We start from the raw sequence: 20,354 nt of genomic DNA, 5'->3' as shown, positions 1-20,354 counted from the left end.
CGCACCCCGCTTCGTGTCGTTCATCACCGGTTACATTTATTTAAAAAGCGTTGCGAATTATTTCTGGGTCAGAATGACATGTGGTTATCAAAATAAACGTTTTCGATGCGCAGTGACCGAAGCTCGTTGGCAGGGATAGGTTAGTCCATGAGGACATACTTTTACTGTGAAGTTCAACTTCTGATTTGACCTGGAAATGCTAACATTATACAGGCAAACTGAATGATACAATACATTCACCTCGTACCTTTAAAGATGATGCGAGCCAGTGGCCTAGACTGACGCTTGACTTACCTAAGGTAAGTAAGGAGGACGATACAGCTAAACAAAACAATATAAAAAATGCAAACACACACACACACCGTTAATCGTGACTTATGCTAACAACTTTGTTAAAGCTTAGCTATTGCGGTAGATGCGCGCATGTTTTGGGACCCTGGACTGCCCGTTGGCGGAGTTTCGCTAAAGGTGCAGACACTGAATGAATGAATGAATGAATGAAAACTTTATTTAACAGATTGCAGAATGGGTACAATACAGTACGGCTCAATACATACAATTGTTAAGGGGATGCAGACCTGAGAAAGACGTTTGTCTTGTTTCCATCAGGGTCCCCCATTTTCAATTCATATAGACATTTATGACATACACAACATACATGACATTTATGGCATAGGGACATATAGGTATTTAGTACTGATACATTTGTGACATAAACGGTATTCCAATATACAGTACTGTTACCCCTAGATCCTGACAGAGTATATACATATGATGGGGAGGGGACTGTACATTAGGGGGGGGTGGGTGTTTGGGAGAGAGAGAAATATACATACGGCGGGGAGGGAATATATGCGGTGGGGAGGAGACTGTCTATTAGGAGGTGGTGGGGGTTTTGGGCATTTACGGTGGCCAGTTTCGAATTGCAGCCTCCATCTCATTGTTTGATGCTCACTTGATTTACCATCACTCACTGGCTGTGTAACGACTTATTCTTATTATTGTTTTTATTCTTATTCGTGACTTTTGTTTTTGACTACCTAAATGTTGAACTGTTTACTGTGAGCGATATGTAGTGCCGAATTTCCCTCGGGATAATTTACAAACTATATATTCTACTACCATACTACTATTACTAGTAGTACTAATCAAATGTATTATACAGCATACATACATACAGTACAACTCAAATAAGTTTGGCATCCAACAAGAGTGCAAACGTAACAGTAAAGTGCAATAGTAATATACAATATACAGGTGATTATTATGATTACAGTGTAGGGCCGTTGTAGACAGTGAAAGCAGTAGGTATAGGTATAAATTGAGTAGGCAACAGAGTTCAGAGTCGTACAGTATGGGTAACAGAGCCTAGGGTGTAGGCAATGGAGTCAGAGTTTATATGGTATGGTATGCTTTCAACGTGGCACAGAGTTCAGCGAGATGACAGCTGAGGGAAAGAAGCTGTTCCTTGTTACTTGTCTGAGTGTTTAGACCATGTGTGTAATTTCTTCATCCATATTTATACCATGGAAACACCTTAATGGCACAAATGAGTATTCCAGGGCACTTATGAGAGTATGCGCCCTATGCACTACAGTATAATCCTATATATTACATACTACTACAACTAAGTACATACTATGTACTTTACCACTATCTACTATGTTACTATCCTTATACTACTAACTGTCATGCTAATATGTCTATACTACTATGCAGTCGGAGTCGCTGTTTGACGAACAATTACCACTGACCCTTAGCTGCCAGAGTTGTACCCTTCCTGCTGACTTGTACACAATTTGTGAGTCACTTTGGATAAAAGTGTCAGCTAAATGACTAAATGTTACATAATACGTGTCAGAGACACCATGTAGTTAGTTACTGTGTAGAACCTGGTGGTGGGTACACACAATACCCCCACGGTGGAGATACTCCATACCTCCATATCCCCACAGCTACACACTACTGGAGCTAATGTTGTCGTCTCCTGCTCTACAGCGCCGAGGCTCACCTCGTCCCCAGCTCAGACTCGGCCATGAACAGAACCCTGTGTGTCTCTGTGCTGCGGTCCTGGGGGGCCTTCAGAATAATAGCCCCTCACGCCAGCACTGGTGCCTTGGCAGCAGCGACCCCTGGACCCGCTCCACGTCCCTCCTCCGACCCCTCCAGGCGCCCTCACTCCACCAGCATCAAAGTGCGCTCGTATCTGGAGTATGTGAAGCGGAAAATCAAACCCCCGCCCAGCCCTCCTTACACCGGCCACGTGTGCCAGGTGGGAGACCCTGTGCTGCGGTCACAAGCTGCGGCTGTCGAACCCTCGACCATAACGGGCCCCGAGGTGCAGCGAGTCATCAGCACCATGGTGAAAGTGATGCGCAAACTGGAGTGTATGGGACTGAGCGCGCCTCAGGTTGGGATCCCGCTGCGGATCATGGCCCTGGAGTACACAGAGAAGATGCTGAGGGAGGAGAGCACGCCGGCATCGAGGGAGGCCTGCGGGATCTCCGCCCAGCCCCTGAGGATCTTCGTCAACCCCCAGCTGAGAGTTCTGGACGGGCGTACGGTTCACTTCATAGAGGCCTGCGAGAGCATCTCTGGGTTCTCTGCCATGGTTCCACGCAGTCTGTCTGTGGAAGTCTCAGGTAGGTACTGTAGCTGCAATCCAAGCTCTCCCAACCTCAAGGTTGAGAACTTGAGATCACATTTGGGTCTTGAAAATGAAAGGGAATCACTTCCTAACATAACTGTAATTTATGCTATTTGATGGCTTTATTATTTCACAATAAAAAATGAACACCAACTAGGGCGCCCCAGTGGCGAACCACATAGCCAGTGGCCGACCCGGGTTCGACTCCCGAACCCGTCGTTATTTGCCGAATGTCTTCCCCCCACTCTGTCTCCCATTCCTCCTCTGTTTCTCCCTACTGGACTGCCCAGTAGAAATAAAGCGATAAAAACACCAAAAAAATAAATCTTTAAAAAATGACCACCAACTGAAGCCATGTAGCGTATCTATAATCAAATGTAATTTACTAGCTTGTGTTTCTAGTAGTTACTACTTACTAGTCTAATGTTCATGTAACGAGTGCATTTTCATCAGGGACCACAGGACCCACTGTGAGACAGACTCACCTGTAATTTACATTTGTAACCTTGAATGGAATTAGTACCGGTCTAGGGTTGCAAAGGGGCAGAAACCTTCAGGCAAATTAATTTAAGCTCAGGAATTTAGAAAATGTTGCCCAATTTCAAAGTCTTAGCTTATAATGGTGAACTAATTGGGGGGGGGGGGGTGCAAATAAGATCACAATACTACGTCTAGTTGCATGTTTTGGTAAAAAATATCTCCATTTAATGTCCATTAAGTTGAACTGCAACCCTGCCCTGTGTATTCATTGTGCAGGTCATTTCGCATTTAATGTGAATTCAGTAGAATTACAACCCTCTGCCTGCGCAGAGCACTCTTCCATCACACGTACAGATGATTCTCTGGTCCATAATAAAGTCAGGCCTACAATGTTGAAAAGCTCTTTTTTGGAGTGGGATCTTAGGGAATGTATTTTTTGTTTGTAAGGAGTCGACTCTTTTAATTCACAACAACGCTGATTTATTTACATAATCTCTCACGTATTGCAAAACTTGAAACCATTTCCATTTTGCATACATTCACTTAGTTTGACAGTTATTGACATTTAGTAGCAACAGGGATTGAAAATGTTGTTATGTCTATAATTTCATTGAGCAAGGATTCTGAGTTTATTTGTTTATTTTATGGATCCCCATTAGTCTACACCCATGGGTGAAAGACTATTCTTTCTGGGGTCCGAAAACAGGTGTCCTCTGTTGACATCACTGGAGGACATAATCAAACTCATCAACTCGCAATTACTGTAAAACTAAATGAATGTGTGGAACAAATAGGTTTACTGTAACATGTGAGATTATGTGGCCAAGTAATTCAGCAGTTTCTTCGGTAAATTGTACATTTTTAGTCGTTTCTATTACAAGGGTTTGCAATTGTCTGCTTAGTGCTTATACAGTCAAATGTTTGTTTCTATCTTCATATGACATGGTGACCCTTATATTTTTATTTTATTCTTGTTCATTTCCATGGAAAGTTTATGCCTTTGAATGTTTCTGAAATTTTGCAGAACTAACTGTGTCTCTGGGTGGGGGTGTCAGTGGGTAGAGCAGTTGTCTGGTAATCAGAAGGTTCCTGGTTCGATTCCAGCTCCTCCCGGCAGCGTGTCAAAGTGTCGTTGAGCAAGACACTTAACCCCCTAACTGCCCCCGATGAGCAGCTTGTGCACCTTGCATGGTCGCCTCCACCGTCGGTGTGTGAATGTGTGAATGAAGTTGTAAATGGTGCATTTATATACTGCTTTTATCCAAAGCGCTTTACAATTTGTTCCTCACATTTGACCCATTCACTCACACATTCACACAACGACAGCGGAGGCAACCAATGCAAGGTGCCAACCTGCTCATCGGGAGCAATTAGGGGTTAAGTGTCTTGCTCAAGGACACTTCGACACGCTCCCCCGGGAGGAGCGGGAAGCGAACCGGGAACGCGTTTTGGATAAAAGCACTATATAAATGCAGTCCTTTTACCATCATGCCTAACAACAGTTCCTGTAGCTCCTTGTAGAGGCTGGTTAGCAGCAGCATGAGTCACGTGTCGAGTGTTCCTGTACGTCTCCCCTGCAGGTCTGAATGAGAAGGCGGAGTCGGTGACCTGGCAGGTGAGCGGCTGGCCAGCACGCATCCTCCAGCACGAGATGGACCACCTGGATGGAGTTCTCTACATCGACCGCATGGACAGCACCACCTTCATCAACATGAGCTGGCCGGGATACAATGAGTAGCAGATGCATGGACTGACTGACTTCCCAACGAAACACCCTGGACCGCCTAGTTCCCGGGAAGAGGAGATGTCCACAAAGGCTTCCAGCGCTGCAGGCAGGGTTCCTGAACACCAGGGGTGGGAAGTTTCCTGTGGTGGTCAGGATGGTTAACACACTGTACAGCAGAATCAACCCTGCAGCTCGAGAAACCCTGCCAATATTATACACGCGTCAGTCTGAGAGATTGGATAGTGGTGGACCGCCACCAATAAAGCCAGATCACAAAACTGTGTTTCAATGATTTACCCGAGACAATTGTTTAGATCCGGTATGATCTTCATCAGGTCAATACATAGTATTGTAGTATCATCAAACAATTGAGGCTTTTCTACTCGTCATGTGTATTAATCCTCAGCCTGACTCCTGGATGGATGTGTCACTGCAGAATGCTGCTCGACCAATGTGGGTTTTTCAATGGCTGATACTGATACTGGCCGGCCGTTGGCTGATAATAATTTTTGCATCTCATAAAAACCAACAATTTATTAACAAATGAGACACTAAAAATGTCTTGTTTTCTTTAGTAGATATGCACTCTTTATTGTGAATCAACAAATGTATCAAACAAAATAAACCTTTTTTTGGAATCAATTGACACAAGGGGGAGCTCTAACAACGTGGTTATCGGCCGATACCTTTTATTTCAAAATGACGGATATCTCCTCTCCTAGACATTTAATGCTGAAGTGGAAGCATGTCTCCCCACCTACATACAGCAGCTGGATCCTACAGGCTCTAAAACTGGAAAAAAACAAGGTTCTCATTGAAAGGATCTTTAGCCAAATTTGAGAAAACTTTGAGACCTTTTATCACCCTGACAGACCCTGATACCAGCAGTGTTTAATTTATTCGTTTTTTTCGTGCTGTGTTTGTGTATGTTTTTGTTTTTTGTGAAATGTGTAAAATGAAAATTCCCAATAAACATTTATAATATACAAACAATAATAATAATAAATGTTTAATCTTTATCAACAGACAAAAAAAATGCCCACTTGCGGCCTCGCCCACTCACCGTTTGCTACACTTAGTGTATCTGCACTAGACTGCCTTTGTGAGTGAAATGAGCAGAGGGGAGATGTATATGTTGAGAACGACCAGGAATAAACTAGACAACACTGGTACTTAGTTCCTTTCAACAAGATCAAGAGGGACTTTGCACTGGCATTCTTCAGTAGGAAATGTAAATATTACATGTGAATGCAGCGCATTCTCAGTCTTTTAATGACCAACTGGTCCGTCTGAACATTACCCCGACGAGAAAGAAGACAGAGGACATGTCCTGGACATGAACAAAGGACCCAGCATCAACTCCCACAACTCTGACAAATGAGTTTAAATGTAATAAAAATGTTTACATATAGAGTACAATAAAATAATTGTTTTTGTTCATTAAATAGTAATGCAGGAGTTCATACGAACAGCCATATGACAGTTAAACATTGAGATTAACAATGTTTTCAAGAACTATTTTACTATTTGGGCACTTTTACACAATTCCTGTGAGTTTATGGAACACCTCTGTAATTATAATTTTTTTTAATTCATTGTTTTGTATTTCTAATCAAGTCCTCAAAAACAGCATTTTTCTACCTCAAGATCTCGAGCCGTTTTGAGGCTGGGCTCCTAAACCACTGTGTGGCCTGGTGGCATCTGCCACATTATCATGCAGCTGAGTCTCTCTGACATCACAAATCAGCACATTTTCAGATGACTCAGTTCAGTGAGGGTGAATATTGTGAGAGGAGAATTGGAAGAATGCGCCAATATGAGAATTAGAGACATAGATCATATTAATATAAGTCCACATAGCTATGAAACAATGCTAAACACTGAAAAAGGCCATTTATAAGATCGTTCCCCTTTAAGATGGAGTTGTGTTCACACTACAGCTAAAGATGGATGGATCACAGAGTGATTTGGTTTGCCTCACTAAAAGCTTCATCTATACCATATTTTAATGTCACATGCATCCGTTTGGTGCTTACTAATAATGTAGGCCTATACTATGATTTTCTGTTTATAAACCCCACAAATACAAAAATGGAGTCGAGGTGGGTTTACCATTCATCCACTACATGACTGATCCTAATCTAATAAACAGCGGCAGTGAAATGATGCCTCCCACCTCTGCCAGCTAATCTACGCCTCGCCAGCGATTCCCCGATCCTGTGCAGCTCATCTCACGCCAGGGAGGGAGGCATTCCATGACACGGAGCAAAAAGGCTTCAATTACGGGAGTATTCCATTTCGGTACAGTCGAGACAAAGATCCCTCTCAAATGGAGCGAAACCACAAACCCAGATGACGAGAGTCTACTCATTTGTTTTAAGAAAGGTCAGAGGAGTGGCGTTTACTGCTGTTATACTGTCCCCTGTGTGTCCCAGTGTGAGCGGTGAGGTGTTGAGCACTGAGCGCTCCGTCTGTCTGCCCAAGACCCAAGGAGGCCTTATGACTGCAAACACATGACTGTACAAGACGGACATAAAGGGGTTCAACTACTGGGTCTAATTCACCTTGTTATGTCAATTCAACATCTTGAAACAAATGACAGACGGCACAGTTTCCCTTTCAGCTTCCATTTTATTAGTGTTTGGCAACAGAACAAAACAGGTTCTCTTTGCTCCCAACGCCCAGTTCCAGGAAGAATATACTGCATCTGCTGCTTCAAATCTCAACATGTAATAACAGAAATGGTTAAAAAAAAAAAAAAAAATTCCATCATAATAAGCATGGCCACTTACAAAATAAGAGAATTTGGAAAGGGTACCCAAATAGAAAAATAAGCCCATTTCACATCGAGAATGGAAGGCAACATTTAAACTTTTGACAGCCATTCGCCTGTATCTCGTTATTCCAAAGGAATTTTGATATGGATTTAAGGCACTGTGAACTTCACTAGATGTACTATTATGCACACTCACAAGATGCGCCTCTTAAAGGGGAACTACACCCAATTCAAGAGTTCATACGTTATTCCTCTGGTCGAAGACGGTCCAAAACTATTAGTGAGAACAAACAACTCTTCCCCCTAATCCAAAAACGAGTAGCTAAAACTCAAACTTGTGATCAAGTATAAATGTATTAGGAGAGATGGTCAAGGTAAAACTGAGAACACCCAGGGGGACGGTCTGTGTATATGGGTAGTGAGGAGTGAAAACACGACCACACTATCAAAGAACACCTACGGGAGACTGCAATTCGAAACTGGCCCCTACAAATGTCCTAACCCAGTTGTACAGTAAATGACCAAGTATGGCTTTGTCAGTATTCCAATGTACAGTGTACAGCGTCCCCTACCCAACACCCCCCCCACCTCCAATGTACAGTCCCCCCCCACCTACCCAACCTCCTCCAATGTAGTTTCCCTTAACAATTGTATGTATTGAGCTGTACTGTACTGTACCCATTCTGCAATCTGTTAATAAAGTTTTCAATCAATCAATCAATCAGAATGACGCTCATTTGAGTATGAGAATACATACATTTTGGGTCCACAAAATCAGTCTCCCATTCATTGTCAGTAGAGCAGCTCCAGACTTAATACCCGACTCTTACTTCTCTGGTTTGTGGCTTAGGGAGAGAGAGTAGCTCATGTTCACAGATATTGATTGAACTTTCCTTGGCTAAAGAAATAACACATTAGAATTCTTAAATTGGGGTGATTGTGCTTTAAGTGCTGTTCTCTGAAGTGGAATTCATACGGCGGATGACTGGTCAAAGGTGCGACCGCAGAAGCACACGACCGGACGCCTGTACCAACACGGATTACAATACTCGGTTCCGCAGTATCGACACAGCACCAGAGGAATCCTCGAGCACTCCTTGCCACAGGCGCAGACCCCCAGCCGCTGGACCTTGTGTCGCTTCTCCCGACAGAACGCTAACCCTTTGCACGTGCTGGAATGGAAGACCCAGCAGTCCCTGCAGATGAAGCGTGGGTCTGGCTGGGCCAGGTCACAACAGTCATGGTATGGGATCGGCTGAGTGCCGTGGCTTTCAGGGTCGGAGAGGTCGTGCAAGGAGGACAGCGCGGTGTTGCCCTTGACGTCGAGCGATGGCACGCTCGCACCCCTGTCACCGAGAGCCCTCTGCGGCACCGCCTTGCTCTCCTCCGTCTTTCCCGTCGCGTCGTCATCAGCGGATAACGCACCGCGCCACTGCGACTCCCCCTTCCCAAACGCAGACGCCTGCGGAGTCGTGCCGCGCACGTTCGAGTCCTCCCCGGCGTGTCCTCGCTGCAGCAGGTCTTCATAGGGACTCCTGCTCTGCCTCGTGGTGGCCGAGACGTTTCTGGAGCCGCTCGGTCCGCCGGGGGACGTCATGGACAGCTGGTAGTTGAACGTGGAGACGCAGACGGGCTCTCTCGGTGAGGAGGCGGACGGGGAGGAGAGCCCGTTGCTGTGCGCCACAGCGGCCGGAGGTGACAAGCCGCGTCTTCCCGCCAAGGACAGGGAACTCTCTCCGCCCTGGACCACGTTGTTCACCTCGGCGGCGGTGTACAGGTCCAGATCCTCCATAGTACCAGCGAGCTCCAGGACGTCCTCCTTCAGCGGCTGGTTCACCTCCAGCTTCCGCTTAGTGTTGTCCAGCGCCACCTGGAGAAACAGGTCGAGTTATCAAGGTTATATATTCAATCACACACATTCTCCAAGAGTTTCATCTGTAGATGGAAAGTTAGCCATGTGGAACTTTATTTTTTTTAAACTTTGACCAGTCAGCTGGTTCTTTTTAGCGTTTATCGCTTTTTCATCGCATTCATACTTGGTCAAGTTCGACCGACAGAAGCAGGCTGAAAGGGTTTTAGATGGGGGGGAAGACACTCTGGGAAAGGCACGGCTGCCGTCCGGGATTCGAACGCGCTCAGCCCCAGATCCGTGACGAGCACGGTTGTCCACGGCGCTGAAATAGCACTCGCGGTACGTGGTGAGCTACTGGAGCTCCCCCATGTGGAACTTTCTTAACCTGTAAATGGGAATATAAACGTCTCACTCCTGTTTTTACAAACATTACCAATGTAAACAAACCTTTTTACACCCACAAACTACAAAAAAATACAATTAATAACTCATAATATTTACCTGTTGTCTAGTGTTAGTCCTTGTATCAAGAGCTCAGTCAGTAAACTAGAGAATGACAGCATGTTGTCTAGTGTTAGTCCTTGTATCAAGATCAGTCAGCCAACTAGAGAATGACAGCATGTTGTCTAGTGTTAGTCCTTGTATCAAGATCAGTCAGCCAACTAGAGAATGACAGCATGTTGTCTAGTGTTAGTCCTTGTATCAAGATCAGTCAGCCAACTAGAGAATGACAGCATGTTGTCTTGCATTAGTCCTTGTATCAAGAGCTCAGTCAGTCAACTAGAGAATGACAGCATGTTGTCTAGTGTTAGTCCTTGTATCAAGATCAGTCAGCCAACTAGAGAATGACAGCATGTTGTCTAGTGTTAGTCCTTGTATCAAGATCAGTCAGCCAACTAGAGAATGACAGCATGTTGTCTAGTGTTAGTCCTTGTATCAAGATCAGTCAGCCAACTAGAGAATGACGGCATGTTGTCTTGCATTAGTCCTTGTATCAAGAGCTCAGTCAGTCAACTAGAGAATGACAGCATGTTGTCTAGTGTTAGTCCTTGTATCAAGATCAGTCAGCCAACTAGAGAATGACAGCATGTTGTCTAGTGTTAGTCCTTGTATCAAGAGCTCAAGAGAATGAATGAGAGTCCTTTAACATACCGGAACAAACCGTTCCTCTAGAGCAGCGGTTCTCAAACTACGGGTCGCAACCCAAATTGGGGTCGCGGGTAGGTGACAGTACATTGGCAAAAAAAAGAAAAAAAGTAGGGCCCTGTCGGGCTCGGGCAGGGTTGCAGTGCACTAGTCCAGTGGTTCCCAAAGTCGGGGTCGCGACCCAAAGGTGGGCCGCGAGCAGCCACGGATGGGCCGCGAGATGATTTAAAAAAAAAGAAAATAAAATAAAAAAAAACTTTTTTTTTTTTTTCGTCAGGCCACTGAACTTAGAAGCAGGCCAGGACAGTGTTTCTAGTTGTATTCAAAAATTCTATTCTATTGTATTCTAAAATGTGACTATATGGTTTTATATTAACTTAATAAATAAACAAAAACGAAAAATCTATTTATTTCAACGAACATTTCAAACTAAATAACATTATTATGATTATGCACATAAAACGCTGAAAACAACCGAAGCAACAATATTATTTTAATGAGGCTATTATTATTATCATTATTATTTTGCAACAAGTTAGCCCTCTCATAAATAGCACATATAAATGAATAACTAACTTGAACTAACTTAATAGGATTGAAGTGATATTTGGCTTAAAAAAATCGGTCGCCTGGCAAAAAAAAAAAAAAAAAAAGCCAGACGATGTGCATTGGGCCGCGGCTCTCTGACGCCTTATTTTCTGGGCCCCGGCCTGAAAAGTTTGGGAACCCCTGCACTAGTCCATACCTGTACCTCCCCTCCCCCATGCTGCTATGACACCTGAATTTCACCAAGGGGATCAATAAAGGAATATCATATCTTATCTTACTTGTGTAAAAGGGTAACACTAACCACTTCCATTTGCCAACATACGACACAGAAAATAACAAATACTATGTTCAATTGCTGTTAGTAATTCACACTAGGGCTGCACGATTTTGGGAAATAATCGAATTGCGATTTTTCTGACAGATATTGCGATTGCGATAACATTTGCGTTTATAATAATAAAAAAAGGAGATCTTGTATCTCAATGGGACTTCCTGTTTTTTTTGCGATTTGCATCATTTCAAATCGCGATTTCGATTTTAAATCGATTAATTGTTCAGCCCTAATTCACACCTGCTGTATTTAAATCCAACACACAGCTGAACCTCTTTTTTGTACAGGCAGCTGCACAGTCTGTCAGTTTGTGTGGGAAATGGCAATTACTGGCGGCTGGGTGGCGCAGCGGTCTAAGCTCGTCACCAACGCGAGAGACACCGGTATCGAATCCGGCTGTCAGCGTTGCCTCTGGCTTGGGCCGGCCGTCATACTGGCTCAATTGGCAGAGTCAGCGGGAGGGAAGTCGATGGGTGGTAATCTGGTCGTTGTAAACAGCGACTCCTACAGGTCGGTCAGGGCACCTGCACAGTGAGGAAAGGAGATGGCGAGGGTAGTGTGAGCCTCCCACACGTTACACCTCGCCAATGAGAGTCCGTGCTGGCAGGTGAAAATAAGTGGCTGGCTGACTCTGCATGTATCGGAGGGGACATGCGATAGTATCTATCAACCCTCCCTAGACCAACCAGTGGGGGGCACATGCGAGCAATGACCAGGAAGGGGAGGGAGGAATTGGCATGACTAAATTGGGATGGGAGGAAAATCACAGAAAAACAGGAGGAGAAAAAGTGGATCAAAAAAGGAAATGGCAATTACTGCTAAGTGGACAAGACCAGCTGAATCCCATAATACCCTCCAGCATCGCTGTCGTTAGGGCACATTACAGATATAGTTTTGTCTATGATTTGGATGAAACAGTGACTGTGTCCTGAGTATTGCCCACAGTGGCGCAGGACCTGGTCTGTTACCAGTGCAAAGAGACTCCCCTTCTCCACACAGTAATATATTTAACATAAGGGGCCCCGAGTGGCGAACCACGTAATGCGCTGCGTCGCAACACGGCCGACCCGGGTTCGATTCCCGGACCCGCTGTTCTTTGCCGAATGTCTTCCCCTGCTCTGTCTCCCATTCCTCCTCTCTCTCTCTCTCTACCGGACTGCCCGGTAGTAAAAACCCAATAAAAATCTACAAAAACACAACTTGTCCGAAAGGACAAGTAACATTAAAAAAAAATTTAAATAAAAAAGGGCCAGTGGGACAGGACCTGGTCTGTTACCAGTGCAAAGAGACTCCCCTTCTCCACACAGTAAATGGTAAATGGACTGCATTTATATAACAGCTTTTATCCAAAACACTTATACCTCACTCACATTCACACATAAATGAGCACTTTGGCACAAGCACCAGTCACCTTAACACTTGGTACCTAAAGCACTTTAAACTTTTTTTTGTATCTACTTTTTTCTCCCATTTTCTATTTTTCTCCCATCCCAATTTCGTATCGTCCAATTCTACCCTCCCCTGTCTCGAACGCTGTTAGGCCATGCCTCCCACAAGCCGGCTGCAATGTGGACGAAGCCTTACATCACGTGTCGCCTCCGGTACTCGAGGAAGCAGCCGTAGCATCTTTTCACCTGCACAGCGCGATCTCTCAGCGGCAGGGGTCTGCGTGGGAGGGACACGTTGCCCCCGTCGCTTCCTGATTCTGCTGCGCAGGCGCACCAACCGACCTGTAGGAGTCGCTGTCCACAACGTCCGATCCCCACCCATCAGCTTTCCCACCCCTAACACTGCCAATTTGTGTTAGTATGAACGACCAGCCAAGCTGATAGCAATGCGGAGAGCTGGGCTCGAACCCAGCGTCTCCTGCATTGGTGGCGAGCGCCTTGCCCACTACACCACCTAGCCGCCCCTTAAAGCACTTTTTTATCCACTTTTTCTCCCATTTTCCTATATATATTTTTTTCTCCCATCCCAATTTCGTATCGTCCAATTCAACCCTCCCCTGTCTCGAACGCCGTTTCATGCCTCCCACAAGCCGGCTGTAATGTGGACGTGTAAGCCATACATTGCACGAGTCCCCTCCGATACTCGAGGTAGCAGCCGTCGCATCTTTTCACCTGTACAGCGCGATCTTTCAGCGTCAGGGGTCTGCGCTTTGGAGGGACGCCGCCCCCGTCGCTTCCTGATTCTACTGCGCAGGCGCACCAACCGACCTGTAGGAGTCGCTGTCCACAACGTCCGATCCCCACCCATCAGTTTCCCACCCCCTAATACTGCCAAATGTATTAGTATGAACGACCAGCTAAACTGAAAGCAATGTGGAGAGCTGGGCTCGAACCCAGCGTCTCCAGCATTGGTGGTGAGAGTCTTGCCCACTGCACCACCTAGACGCCCTAAAAAGCACTTCTATTTCCCGGTTTGTCTCGCCACATCACACATACTGTGTTGCCATGTTGTTTCATAAATGTTTTCATCTTTTTTATAGTTGTGAAGTTTGTGTAATTTAGTAACCTGTACATTTAATTTTTTATTTAACCTTTATTTAACCAGGTAAGTCATTAAGAACAAATTCGTATTTACAATGGCGACCTGGCAAAAGGCACAGCCTTTTGAGGGATAGGGGGCAGGGGGTAAAAGAAATAAATCCATGTCTGGATTGAGTGATAAATGACTGACCTGTATACTGTGGCCTCTCTGCCTCTCCTCCACCAGGCTCAGCTCCCAGTCCGGCTGGCCGCTACGCTTCCCCAGAGCAGACAGCAGGAGCAGAGACTCGCAGCGAGCCAGGAAGAAGGCACAGGCCAGGTGGAGGAGGTCGTCCAGGTTGTAGAAACCGACACTCTGGAGGCGGAGCTGTTCGTACCGTCCGGAACAAGGTTGGTATCCTAGCAAACCGAACAGCTCTACAATCTGTGGCATGGACAGCACCGGCTTGATGTAGTGGGTGAACAAACCAGAGTACATCTGAGAGAGAGAGAGAAAATAAAACAGCAGGGGAAACAGTGGGCTAATTGAAGCTACAATGTGTAAGATTTTAGAGTGCAGACTTGTCAACCTGCGATCTGGCATACGTTTATAATGGATTTTCTAAACAACATTTACCATCCATGCATGCGCTCAGGGGTGTGCGCACTATAGCCATGCCTCCAAATAGACTCAAATTCAAGTCTACTATTTGCAACTGGATACTAGACTTCCTAACAAACAGACCCCAGTTTGTTAGGATAGTCAAGTCACCTCCTCCACCCTCACCCTGAACACCGGCGTCCTGCAAGGCTGCGTGCTGAGCCCCCTTCTCTACACCCACGACTGCACTCGTATACATGGCACAAACACCATCAAGTTTGCAGACGACACAACGGTGGTGGGCCTCATCAAAAACAACGATGAGTCGGCCTACAGGGAGGAGGTCCAGCACCTGGCAGCGTGGTGCACCGACAACAACCTGGCCCTCAACACCAAGGAGCTCATTGTGGACTTCAGGAAGATTATAGCCAGCGTGCAATGTGCTCCCGTCTACATCAACAGGATGGAGGTTGAGTGTGTCTCCAGCATCAAATTCCTGGGAGTCCACATCTCAGAGGACCTCTCTTGGAACCTCAACATCTCATCACTGGTCAAGAAGGCTCACCAGCACCTCTTCTTCCCGAGGAGACTTAGGATTCTGGTGAACTTTTACTGGATGTTATGATAGTTTGTTCACTTGAAGTACTTGAAATGTACTCTTTATACTGTTTGGTGGAGTTGTTAACTTGTTTCTATTGAAGTTTGTGCGCCTTGTTGACTTAAATGAGGGGTCCAAATTAGAGGAGGGAGTGTGTGTGGATTTGTAAGTTTATGGTAAATTATGTTAAATATGCCCGTTAATATCATATCAACCAATGTCTATATGTTCCTAAATGTTGCATGGAGGTAATATCATAACCAGTGTATATATGTTCCTAAATGTAGCTTGGAGGTAATATCATAAGGCCAGTCATCAGTTGACGCATGAAAGGTAGGATAGAGCAGAGGTTGATATGATAGGATAATAATAGGCCTACATGCTTAACGTGCTATTAAAAGAATATGCAACACGAGAAGCCAATAAATAAAACTTTTATATAGAGTATAAAAAACTATACAAAAAAACCCACTAATGCATGGCACATAATCACCAGACTGCCTTGGACACATGGAGCAGTGACTAGGAGCAGTGACTAGCTCACACACCAGCCTTGAGACAGCATCTTGCATCATGCCCTTTGGGATAAGTCCATAATTGGGACATGGAAATGTATAAGCCCACAATTCGAAAAGGATTGCCATGTGCTGATATGAGGAATATATCGTAAACATTTTTATAATTTGATGTCTTATGAATGGATCCTGTAAACAAATCAGTGGAACAGTAATATCATGCTTTTCCAGTGTTGCATCTACTCTACTACTGCACAGACATTAGGCATTTTCTTTCTTTATTTTATTTTTATTTTTTTAAACAACAGATGTATGTTTATTTTGCAGCAATTCTTTGTCGTTGCCGCCATCTTTAGTGTTACATCCCCTCACACTCTAGTTTAAAAGCTAAAGTAAACCGGCTTCTCTGCTGGCTGTAGCTCCAGGGGAGTTGAACAGTTCTGGCTCTGCTAGTTTATTTTCGATCTTTTGGCGCTTTTTTGGTGGACAAACCACCGCACATGTGCACCGTGACTCGTGACTGGAGTCTAGCTCTGCTAGCACTACAGACGGTTTCAAACTGTATTTTAAATTAGAAAGCAAACAAAATAAATGGACAAGAGAAAAATAAATCTCAATTTGGTCAGTATTGTCATTTGGACAAGCAAAGCCATTACTTTAAGTTGCAGGCAAGAAAGACAAGTCTGTCCACTAAATGATGTTTACCAGGTCCTTCTTCAGGGGCGGGGCCTGGAAGTGTGGGGCGTGACCATGGCAGGTTCCCATTACCAACTAAGGCTGTGATCACATTGAACGCCTTTTTGAACGTGCTTCAGCCTTTTTTCTATGATTTTCAAGGTTGTCACGACAGGCGCGTTTCCTCCAAACCACGCACCTTGCGTTTTTGACCGAGATATGAACAGCAGAGTAGTAATGTATGTAACTTCTGTAACGTCAGCTGAGGTAGCAATGGGGGCGACAGTGGCTCAGGAGGTAGCGCGGTCGTCTGCCTGGTAATCGGAAGGTTACCGGTTCGATTCCTGCTCCTCTTGGGCAGCGTGTGGAAGTGTCCTTGGGCAAGACACTTAACCCCCAATTGCTCCAGATGAGCAAGTTGGCACTTTGCATGGTTGCTTCCGCCGTCGGTGTGCGAATGTGTGAGTGAATGGGTGAATGTGAGGAACAAAATTGTAAAGCGCTAAGCCTACCTTCACTACTTTGTACTCCTTCCTCCAGGGACCGAGGTAGAGATTCAGGGCTGCTAGTTCCAGGACCTCGAAGGCCTTCACCAGTCCCCTCAGCCCGCCTCGGGGGCGTCCCTCTGTGCCCTGCGGCGGCAGCACGTCTGTCGTGAGTGACTCCTCAATCACCTTGAGAGGATCCAGGCCCAGGGAGTGAGTATCCAGGGCGTTTCCCTCCACCAGCAGCCCCTCCGCCTGCTTCCACAGGTCCTCATCTCTGCACACCAGGCTGCCATCCCCTCGGTCCACCCGCAGCTCCAAACTCAGCCCGTAATTGTTCACCAGCTCTCTGCTTCGCTTCCCGAGGACACTCATCTCTCGCACTCACTTAGCTGCAGGAGAGGAAAAATGGGAACAGTAACTCAGTCATTTGGATTAAATATATATATAATATATATATATTGTTGACGTTAGTAAGAATCACCAGACATCCAAAAGTAATTGATTAATTGATTCAATCTTTATTTCAAATTCAGTGAGGGCCCTCATTTCCAATGATGTTGAGCATACAAACATAATAATAAATAAAGATGTGCACGATCAACAATAGCAGATTATGGTGAGATGGTTGGTGAATACGGATTTTAAACTGACCAAAGGATACCAAAGTATTGTGTTTTAGAGTCCGTTGTATGATGTTCCATGTGTCAGGAACACAAAAGCTAAAATCAGACTTCCCAAGTTCAGTACAAACTATGTGCTTTAGTGTAAGAGCCAATCATTGGATCGTGTGCCATAAGATCCAGATATCCACTCCAAAACAAACCATTGTGTTTGTTTGTACAGTGTCTCCTCCCCCCCCCCCCTCAATGTACAGTGTTACTTGTTTATACAGTGTGCCCCCCGCCCCAACCACCTCCAATGTAAATTACCCAGTATGGTTGTCAATATCCCAATGTACCCAACCCCCCCCACCCAACCTCCTCCAATGTACAGTTTCTACGTCAAATGTATATACTCCCTTTTCTTGACTCCTTCTGTATCACAAACAGTACTGTATTTGCAAATCTGGTATGTCATAAATGTATAGATGTAGCAGTACTGACTATCTGTATGTCATGTATGTCATATATGTCTATATGAATTGAAAATGGGGGACCCTGATGGAAACAAGACAAACGTCTTTCTCAGGTCTGCATCCCCTTAACAATTGTATGTATTGAGCCGTACTGTATTGTACCCATTCTGCAATCTGTTAAATAAAGTTCTCATTCATTCATAGCGAAGTGAGATAAATTGGGCAATCTCCAATTATGGTTTTAACTTTTATATAGAAACAGATGCCAATGTAACTCTCGCCTCTCTGCTAGGCAGGACCAGCCAACCCTACTATACAGGACACAATGGTGATTACAATAATCATCACCACCAATGATCATGATCAATTTAATGGCTGAATGATATACGGAGTTTATGAGACATTGTCTCACACTCACACCAGTCACTGCTTCCAATACACAGGTTTGGGGCAGGAAAGTACATGTTCCCGTCCACCCGATTCCAAAATCAACTACGCCCTATTTAACCAAATAAAAAGAGGATTATTAGAAGAGAGCGAACGTTAGTCGGTTGTCTGTCGAAGTGATATTTGGCATAGCTGGCTATTTTCAATATCACCCGCTACATTCAGTTATTAACGAAAGTGAAAAGAGCGAGTTGTTGGCCTGGATGATAATGTTAGCTACCACCGGTGCGGAGGCATACTGTGACATTTAGCGTTAACCAACAGTTAGATGCAGAACATACATGACTTTAGGAAGACAACAACCTCACAGTATTTCGGTTCTTGCATGAATGCCGTTAGTAACGTTAATGCCGAATATAAAGCTTAACGAAGCTAAAGAAGTGTATAACTAACGTTAGCTAACGACAGCAGACGAACCGGCTAACGTTAGCAATTATTGCTGGTATAGTTTTGACCGAAATAGGGGCCCTGGCTGGTCAACAAAATACACACACATCTCACCTGGCTGGCACTGAAGTATTTGGCGACAAGTTTACTCGACCATTTTATGTGCTATGTCTTGTTTTTGCCGATAGTTTCGATTATTCTGGCGAACGGCCGCTAGACCGTTCTTCAGGTGGAAAAAGTAAACATTGTCACGTGTCATACATTTCTCGAATAGGAGACTGGTGCGCTTGTTTTTAGTTTTTTGTTAACCGTTACCATACGTGTCGGTGTGGGTTGAACCACAAGTGTTGATTCACAAGTCAAGTCAACTGATTAGAAAACGTTTGGAGAAAAACAGTACTATATTTTTTTTTTAAATAGTTTGACCAGCGTTACATTTTCTTTCCAAAATAAAAACGACCGTGTAATTCGTTAAAGCGGTAGTAGGCAGTAGAAATTGGCAAGAGTTGAGTTTACCTGCCCAGCAGAAATAGAACAGGTTCTGCATCAGTTGTCAAGCCCATGGCATGCACACAACAAATGTTATATTTCGCAATAGCTCTGCTCTATATTGGGAAATCCCCTGTTGCCTAGGGCAACCTGAAAGAATTTAGCTACAATGCACCTGCACCTGTCCGGCCACGCCCACTCTCGTCCATGCACCAAGAGAGGGGTGTGACCGTACTTCCGCTCTTCCCTAATTCTTTCACCACGGAAGTGTTTTTGCTACAGGCACACGTCAGCAGTTTTAATTTAGGTTCTTGTGTTGCTATTTTTTGTCAAAATGGCACCACCACCGCCTGGGAAACGCCAGCGGTCACCATCACGACCTCCTCCATATGCCACAGGGCTCCCTAATCCCACGCTTGTGGCGAGCTCCATGCAGAGCTGGGTGCGCACCGCACGGTTGCGGTGCAAGCCCCCCGCCTCTGCTCGCTCCCACCATCAGTGGTGAAGCGGCTAGGTGGGTGGTCTGGCGAGGCTCTTGCAGCGTCGGGGCAGCCCCCGCCTACCAAGTGGGTTCGGCCCCCCGACCACAAGAGATGCGAGCACGGATGGTAGAGGAGAGAGGCTCTCGTCCCGAGCTCAAGGCGGCAGCAGCGCACAAGGGAGAGAGAGACGGGCAGCTGGACGCATCTCGAGCGATACACGCCGTCAGGTAAGAGGGATAGGCTGTGGCCGCATTCCCCTTTTAATTCCTTATCTCTCTCCCTGTTGTTTCAGCTCTTACGCCTAAAACCTCCATATTCCCCCTCGAAGAATGCAACTACTTTTCCTTCAATGTAGAGACCCTCTTAGGGCCCGTGTCGACGGGGACGTTTTATGAGTTGTCAGCTCCTTTCTGTCATTCATTTCTATGCTACAGTCGCAACAGGCGCGCTCCTTTTCCCAGCGCCACGCCTCGCGTTTTTGCGCTCTCGGCGGCCAGCGTTTTTGGGGCGGAGCGCTCCCAGCGCCTAAAGTTGAAACTAGTTCAACTTTTGGAGAGGAGCGGCGCTCATCAAGGTAACTTTTTTCGACCGACCAATCAACATCGAGCAAGTGGCGGAGCCG

At 45.3% G+C, this 20,354-nt stretch overlaps 2 protein-coding genes across 4 annotated transcripts; one reads left to right on the top strand and one right to left on the bottom strand.

Moving 5' to 3' along the window:
* The first annotated feature begins 203 nt into the window (after nucleotides 1-203).
* Nucleotides 204-5,997, top strand: pdf (peptide deformylase, mitochondrial). Its single transcript, XM_084334999.1, has 3 exons — nucleotides 204-299; nucleotides 1,999-2,642; nucleotides 4,708-5,997. Exons 2-3 carry the CDS (start codon nucleotides 2,036-2,038, stop codon nucleotides 4,863-4,865), a joined length of 765 nt encoding a protein of 254 aa, XP_084191125.1. The 5' UTR covers nucleotides 204-299; nucleotides 1,999-2,035; the 3' UTR covers nucleotides 4,866-5,997.
* A 2,258-nt stretch (nucleotides 5,998-8,255) lies between these two features.
* spata2l (spermatogenesis associated 2-like) lies at nucleotides 8,256-19,324 on the bottom strand. Of its 3 annotated transcripts, XM_084335373.1 has the most exons (5): nucleotides 18,876-19,001; nucleotides 18,346-18,426; nucleotides 16,877-17,241; nucleotides 14,187-14,474; nucleotides 8,256-9,499 (listed from the first exon to the last, which is right to left on the bottom strand). In XM_084335373.1, exons 3-5 carry the CDS (start codon nucleotides 17,222-17,224, stop codon nucleotides 8,600-8,602), a joined length of 1,536 nt encoding a protein of 511 aa, XP_084191499.1. In that variant the 5' UTR covers nucleotides 17,225-17,241; nucleotides 18,346-18,426; nucleotides 18,876-19,001; the 3' UTR covers nucleotides 8,256-8,599. The 3 variants fall into 3 exon arrangements, with proteins under 3 accessions (XP_084191499.1, XP_084191500.1, XP_084191498.1); XM_084335374.1 differs by lacking the exons at nucleotides 18,346-18,426; nucleotides 18,876-19,001 and adding an exon at nucleotides 19,278-19,324; XM_084335372.1 differs by lacking the exon at nucleotides 18,346-18,426 and having other exon boundaries at nucleotides 18,876-19,016.
* Nucleotides 19,325-20,354: the final 1,030 nt, after the last annotated feature.

This window comes from Notolepis coatsorum (assembly GCF_963971535.1).
Source record: "Notolepis coatsorum genome assembly, chromosome: 18".
In the NCBI taxonomy this organism is placed as follows: Eukaryota; Metazoa; Chordata; class Actinopteri; order Aulopiformes; family Paralepididae; genus Notolepis; species Notolepis coatsorum.
This window is presented reverse-complemented; position numbering and strand designations above follow the sequence as displayed.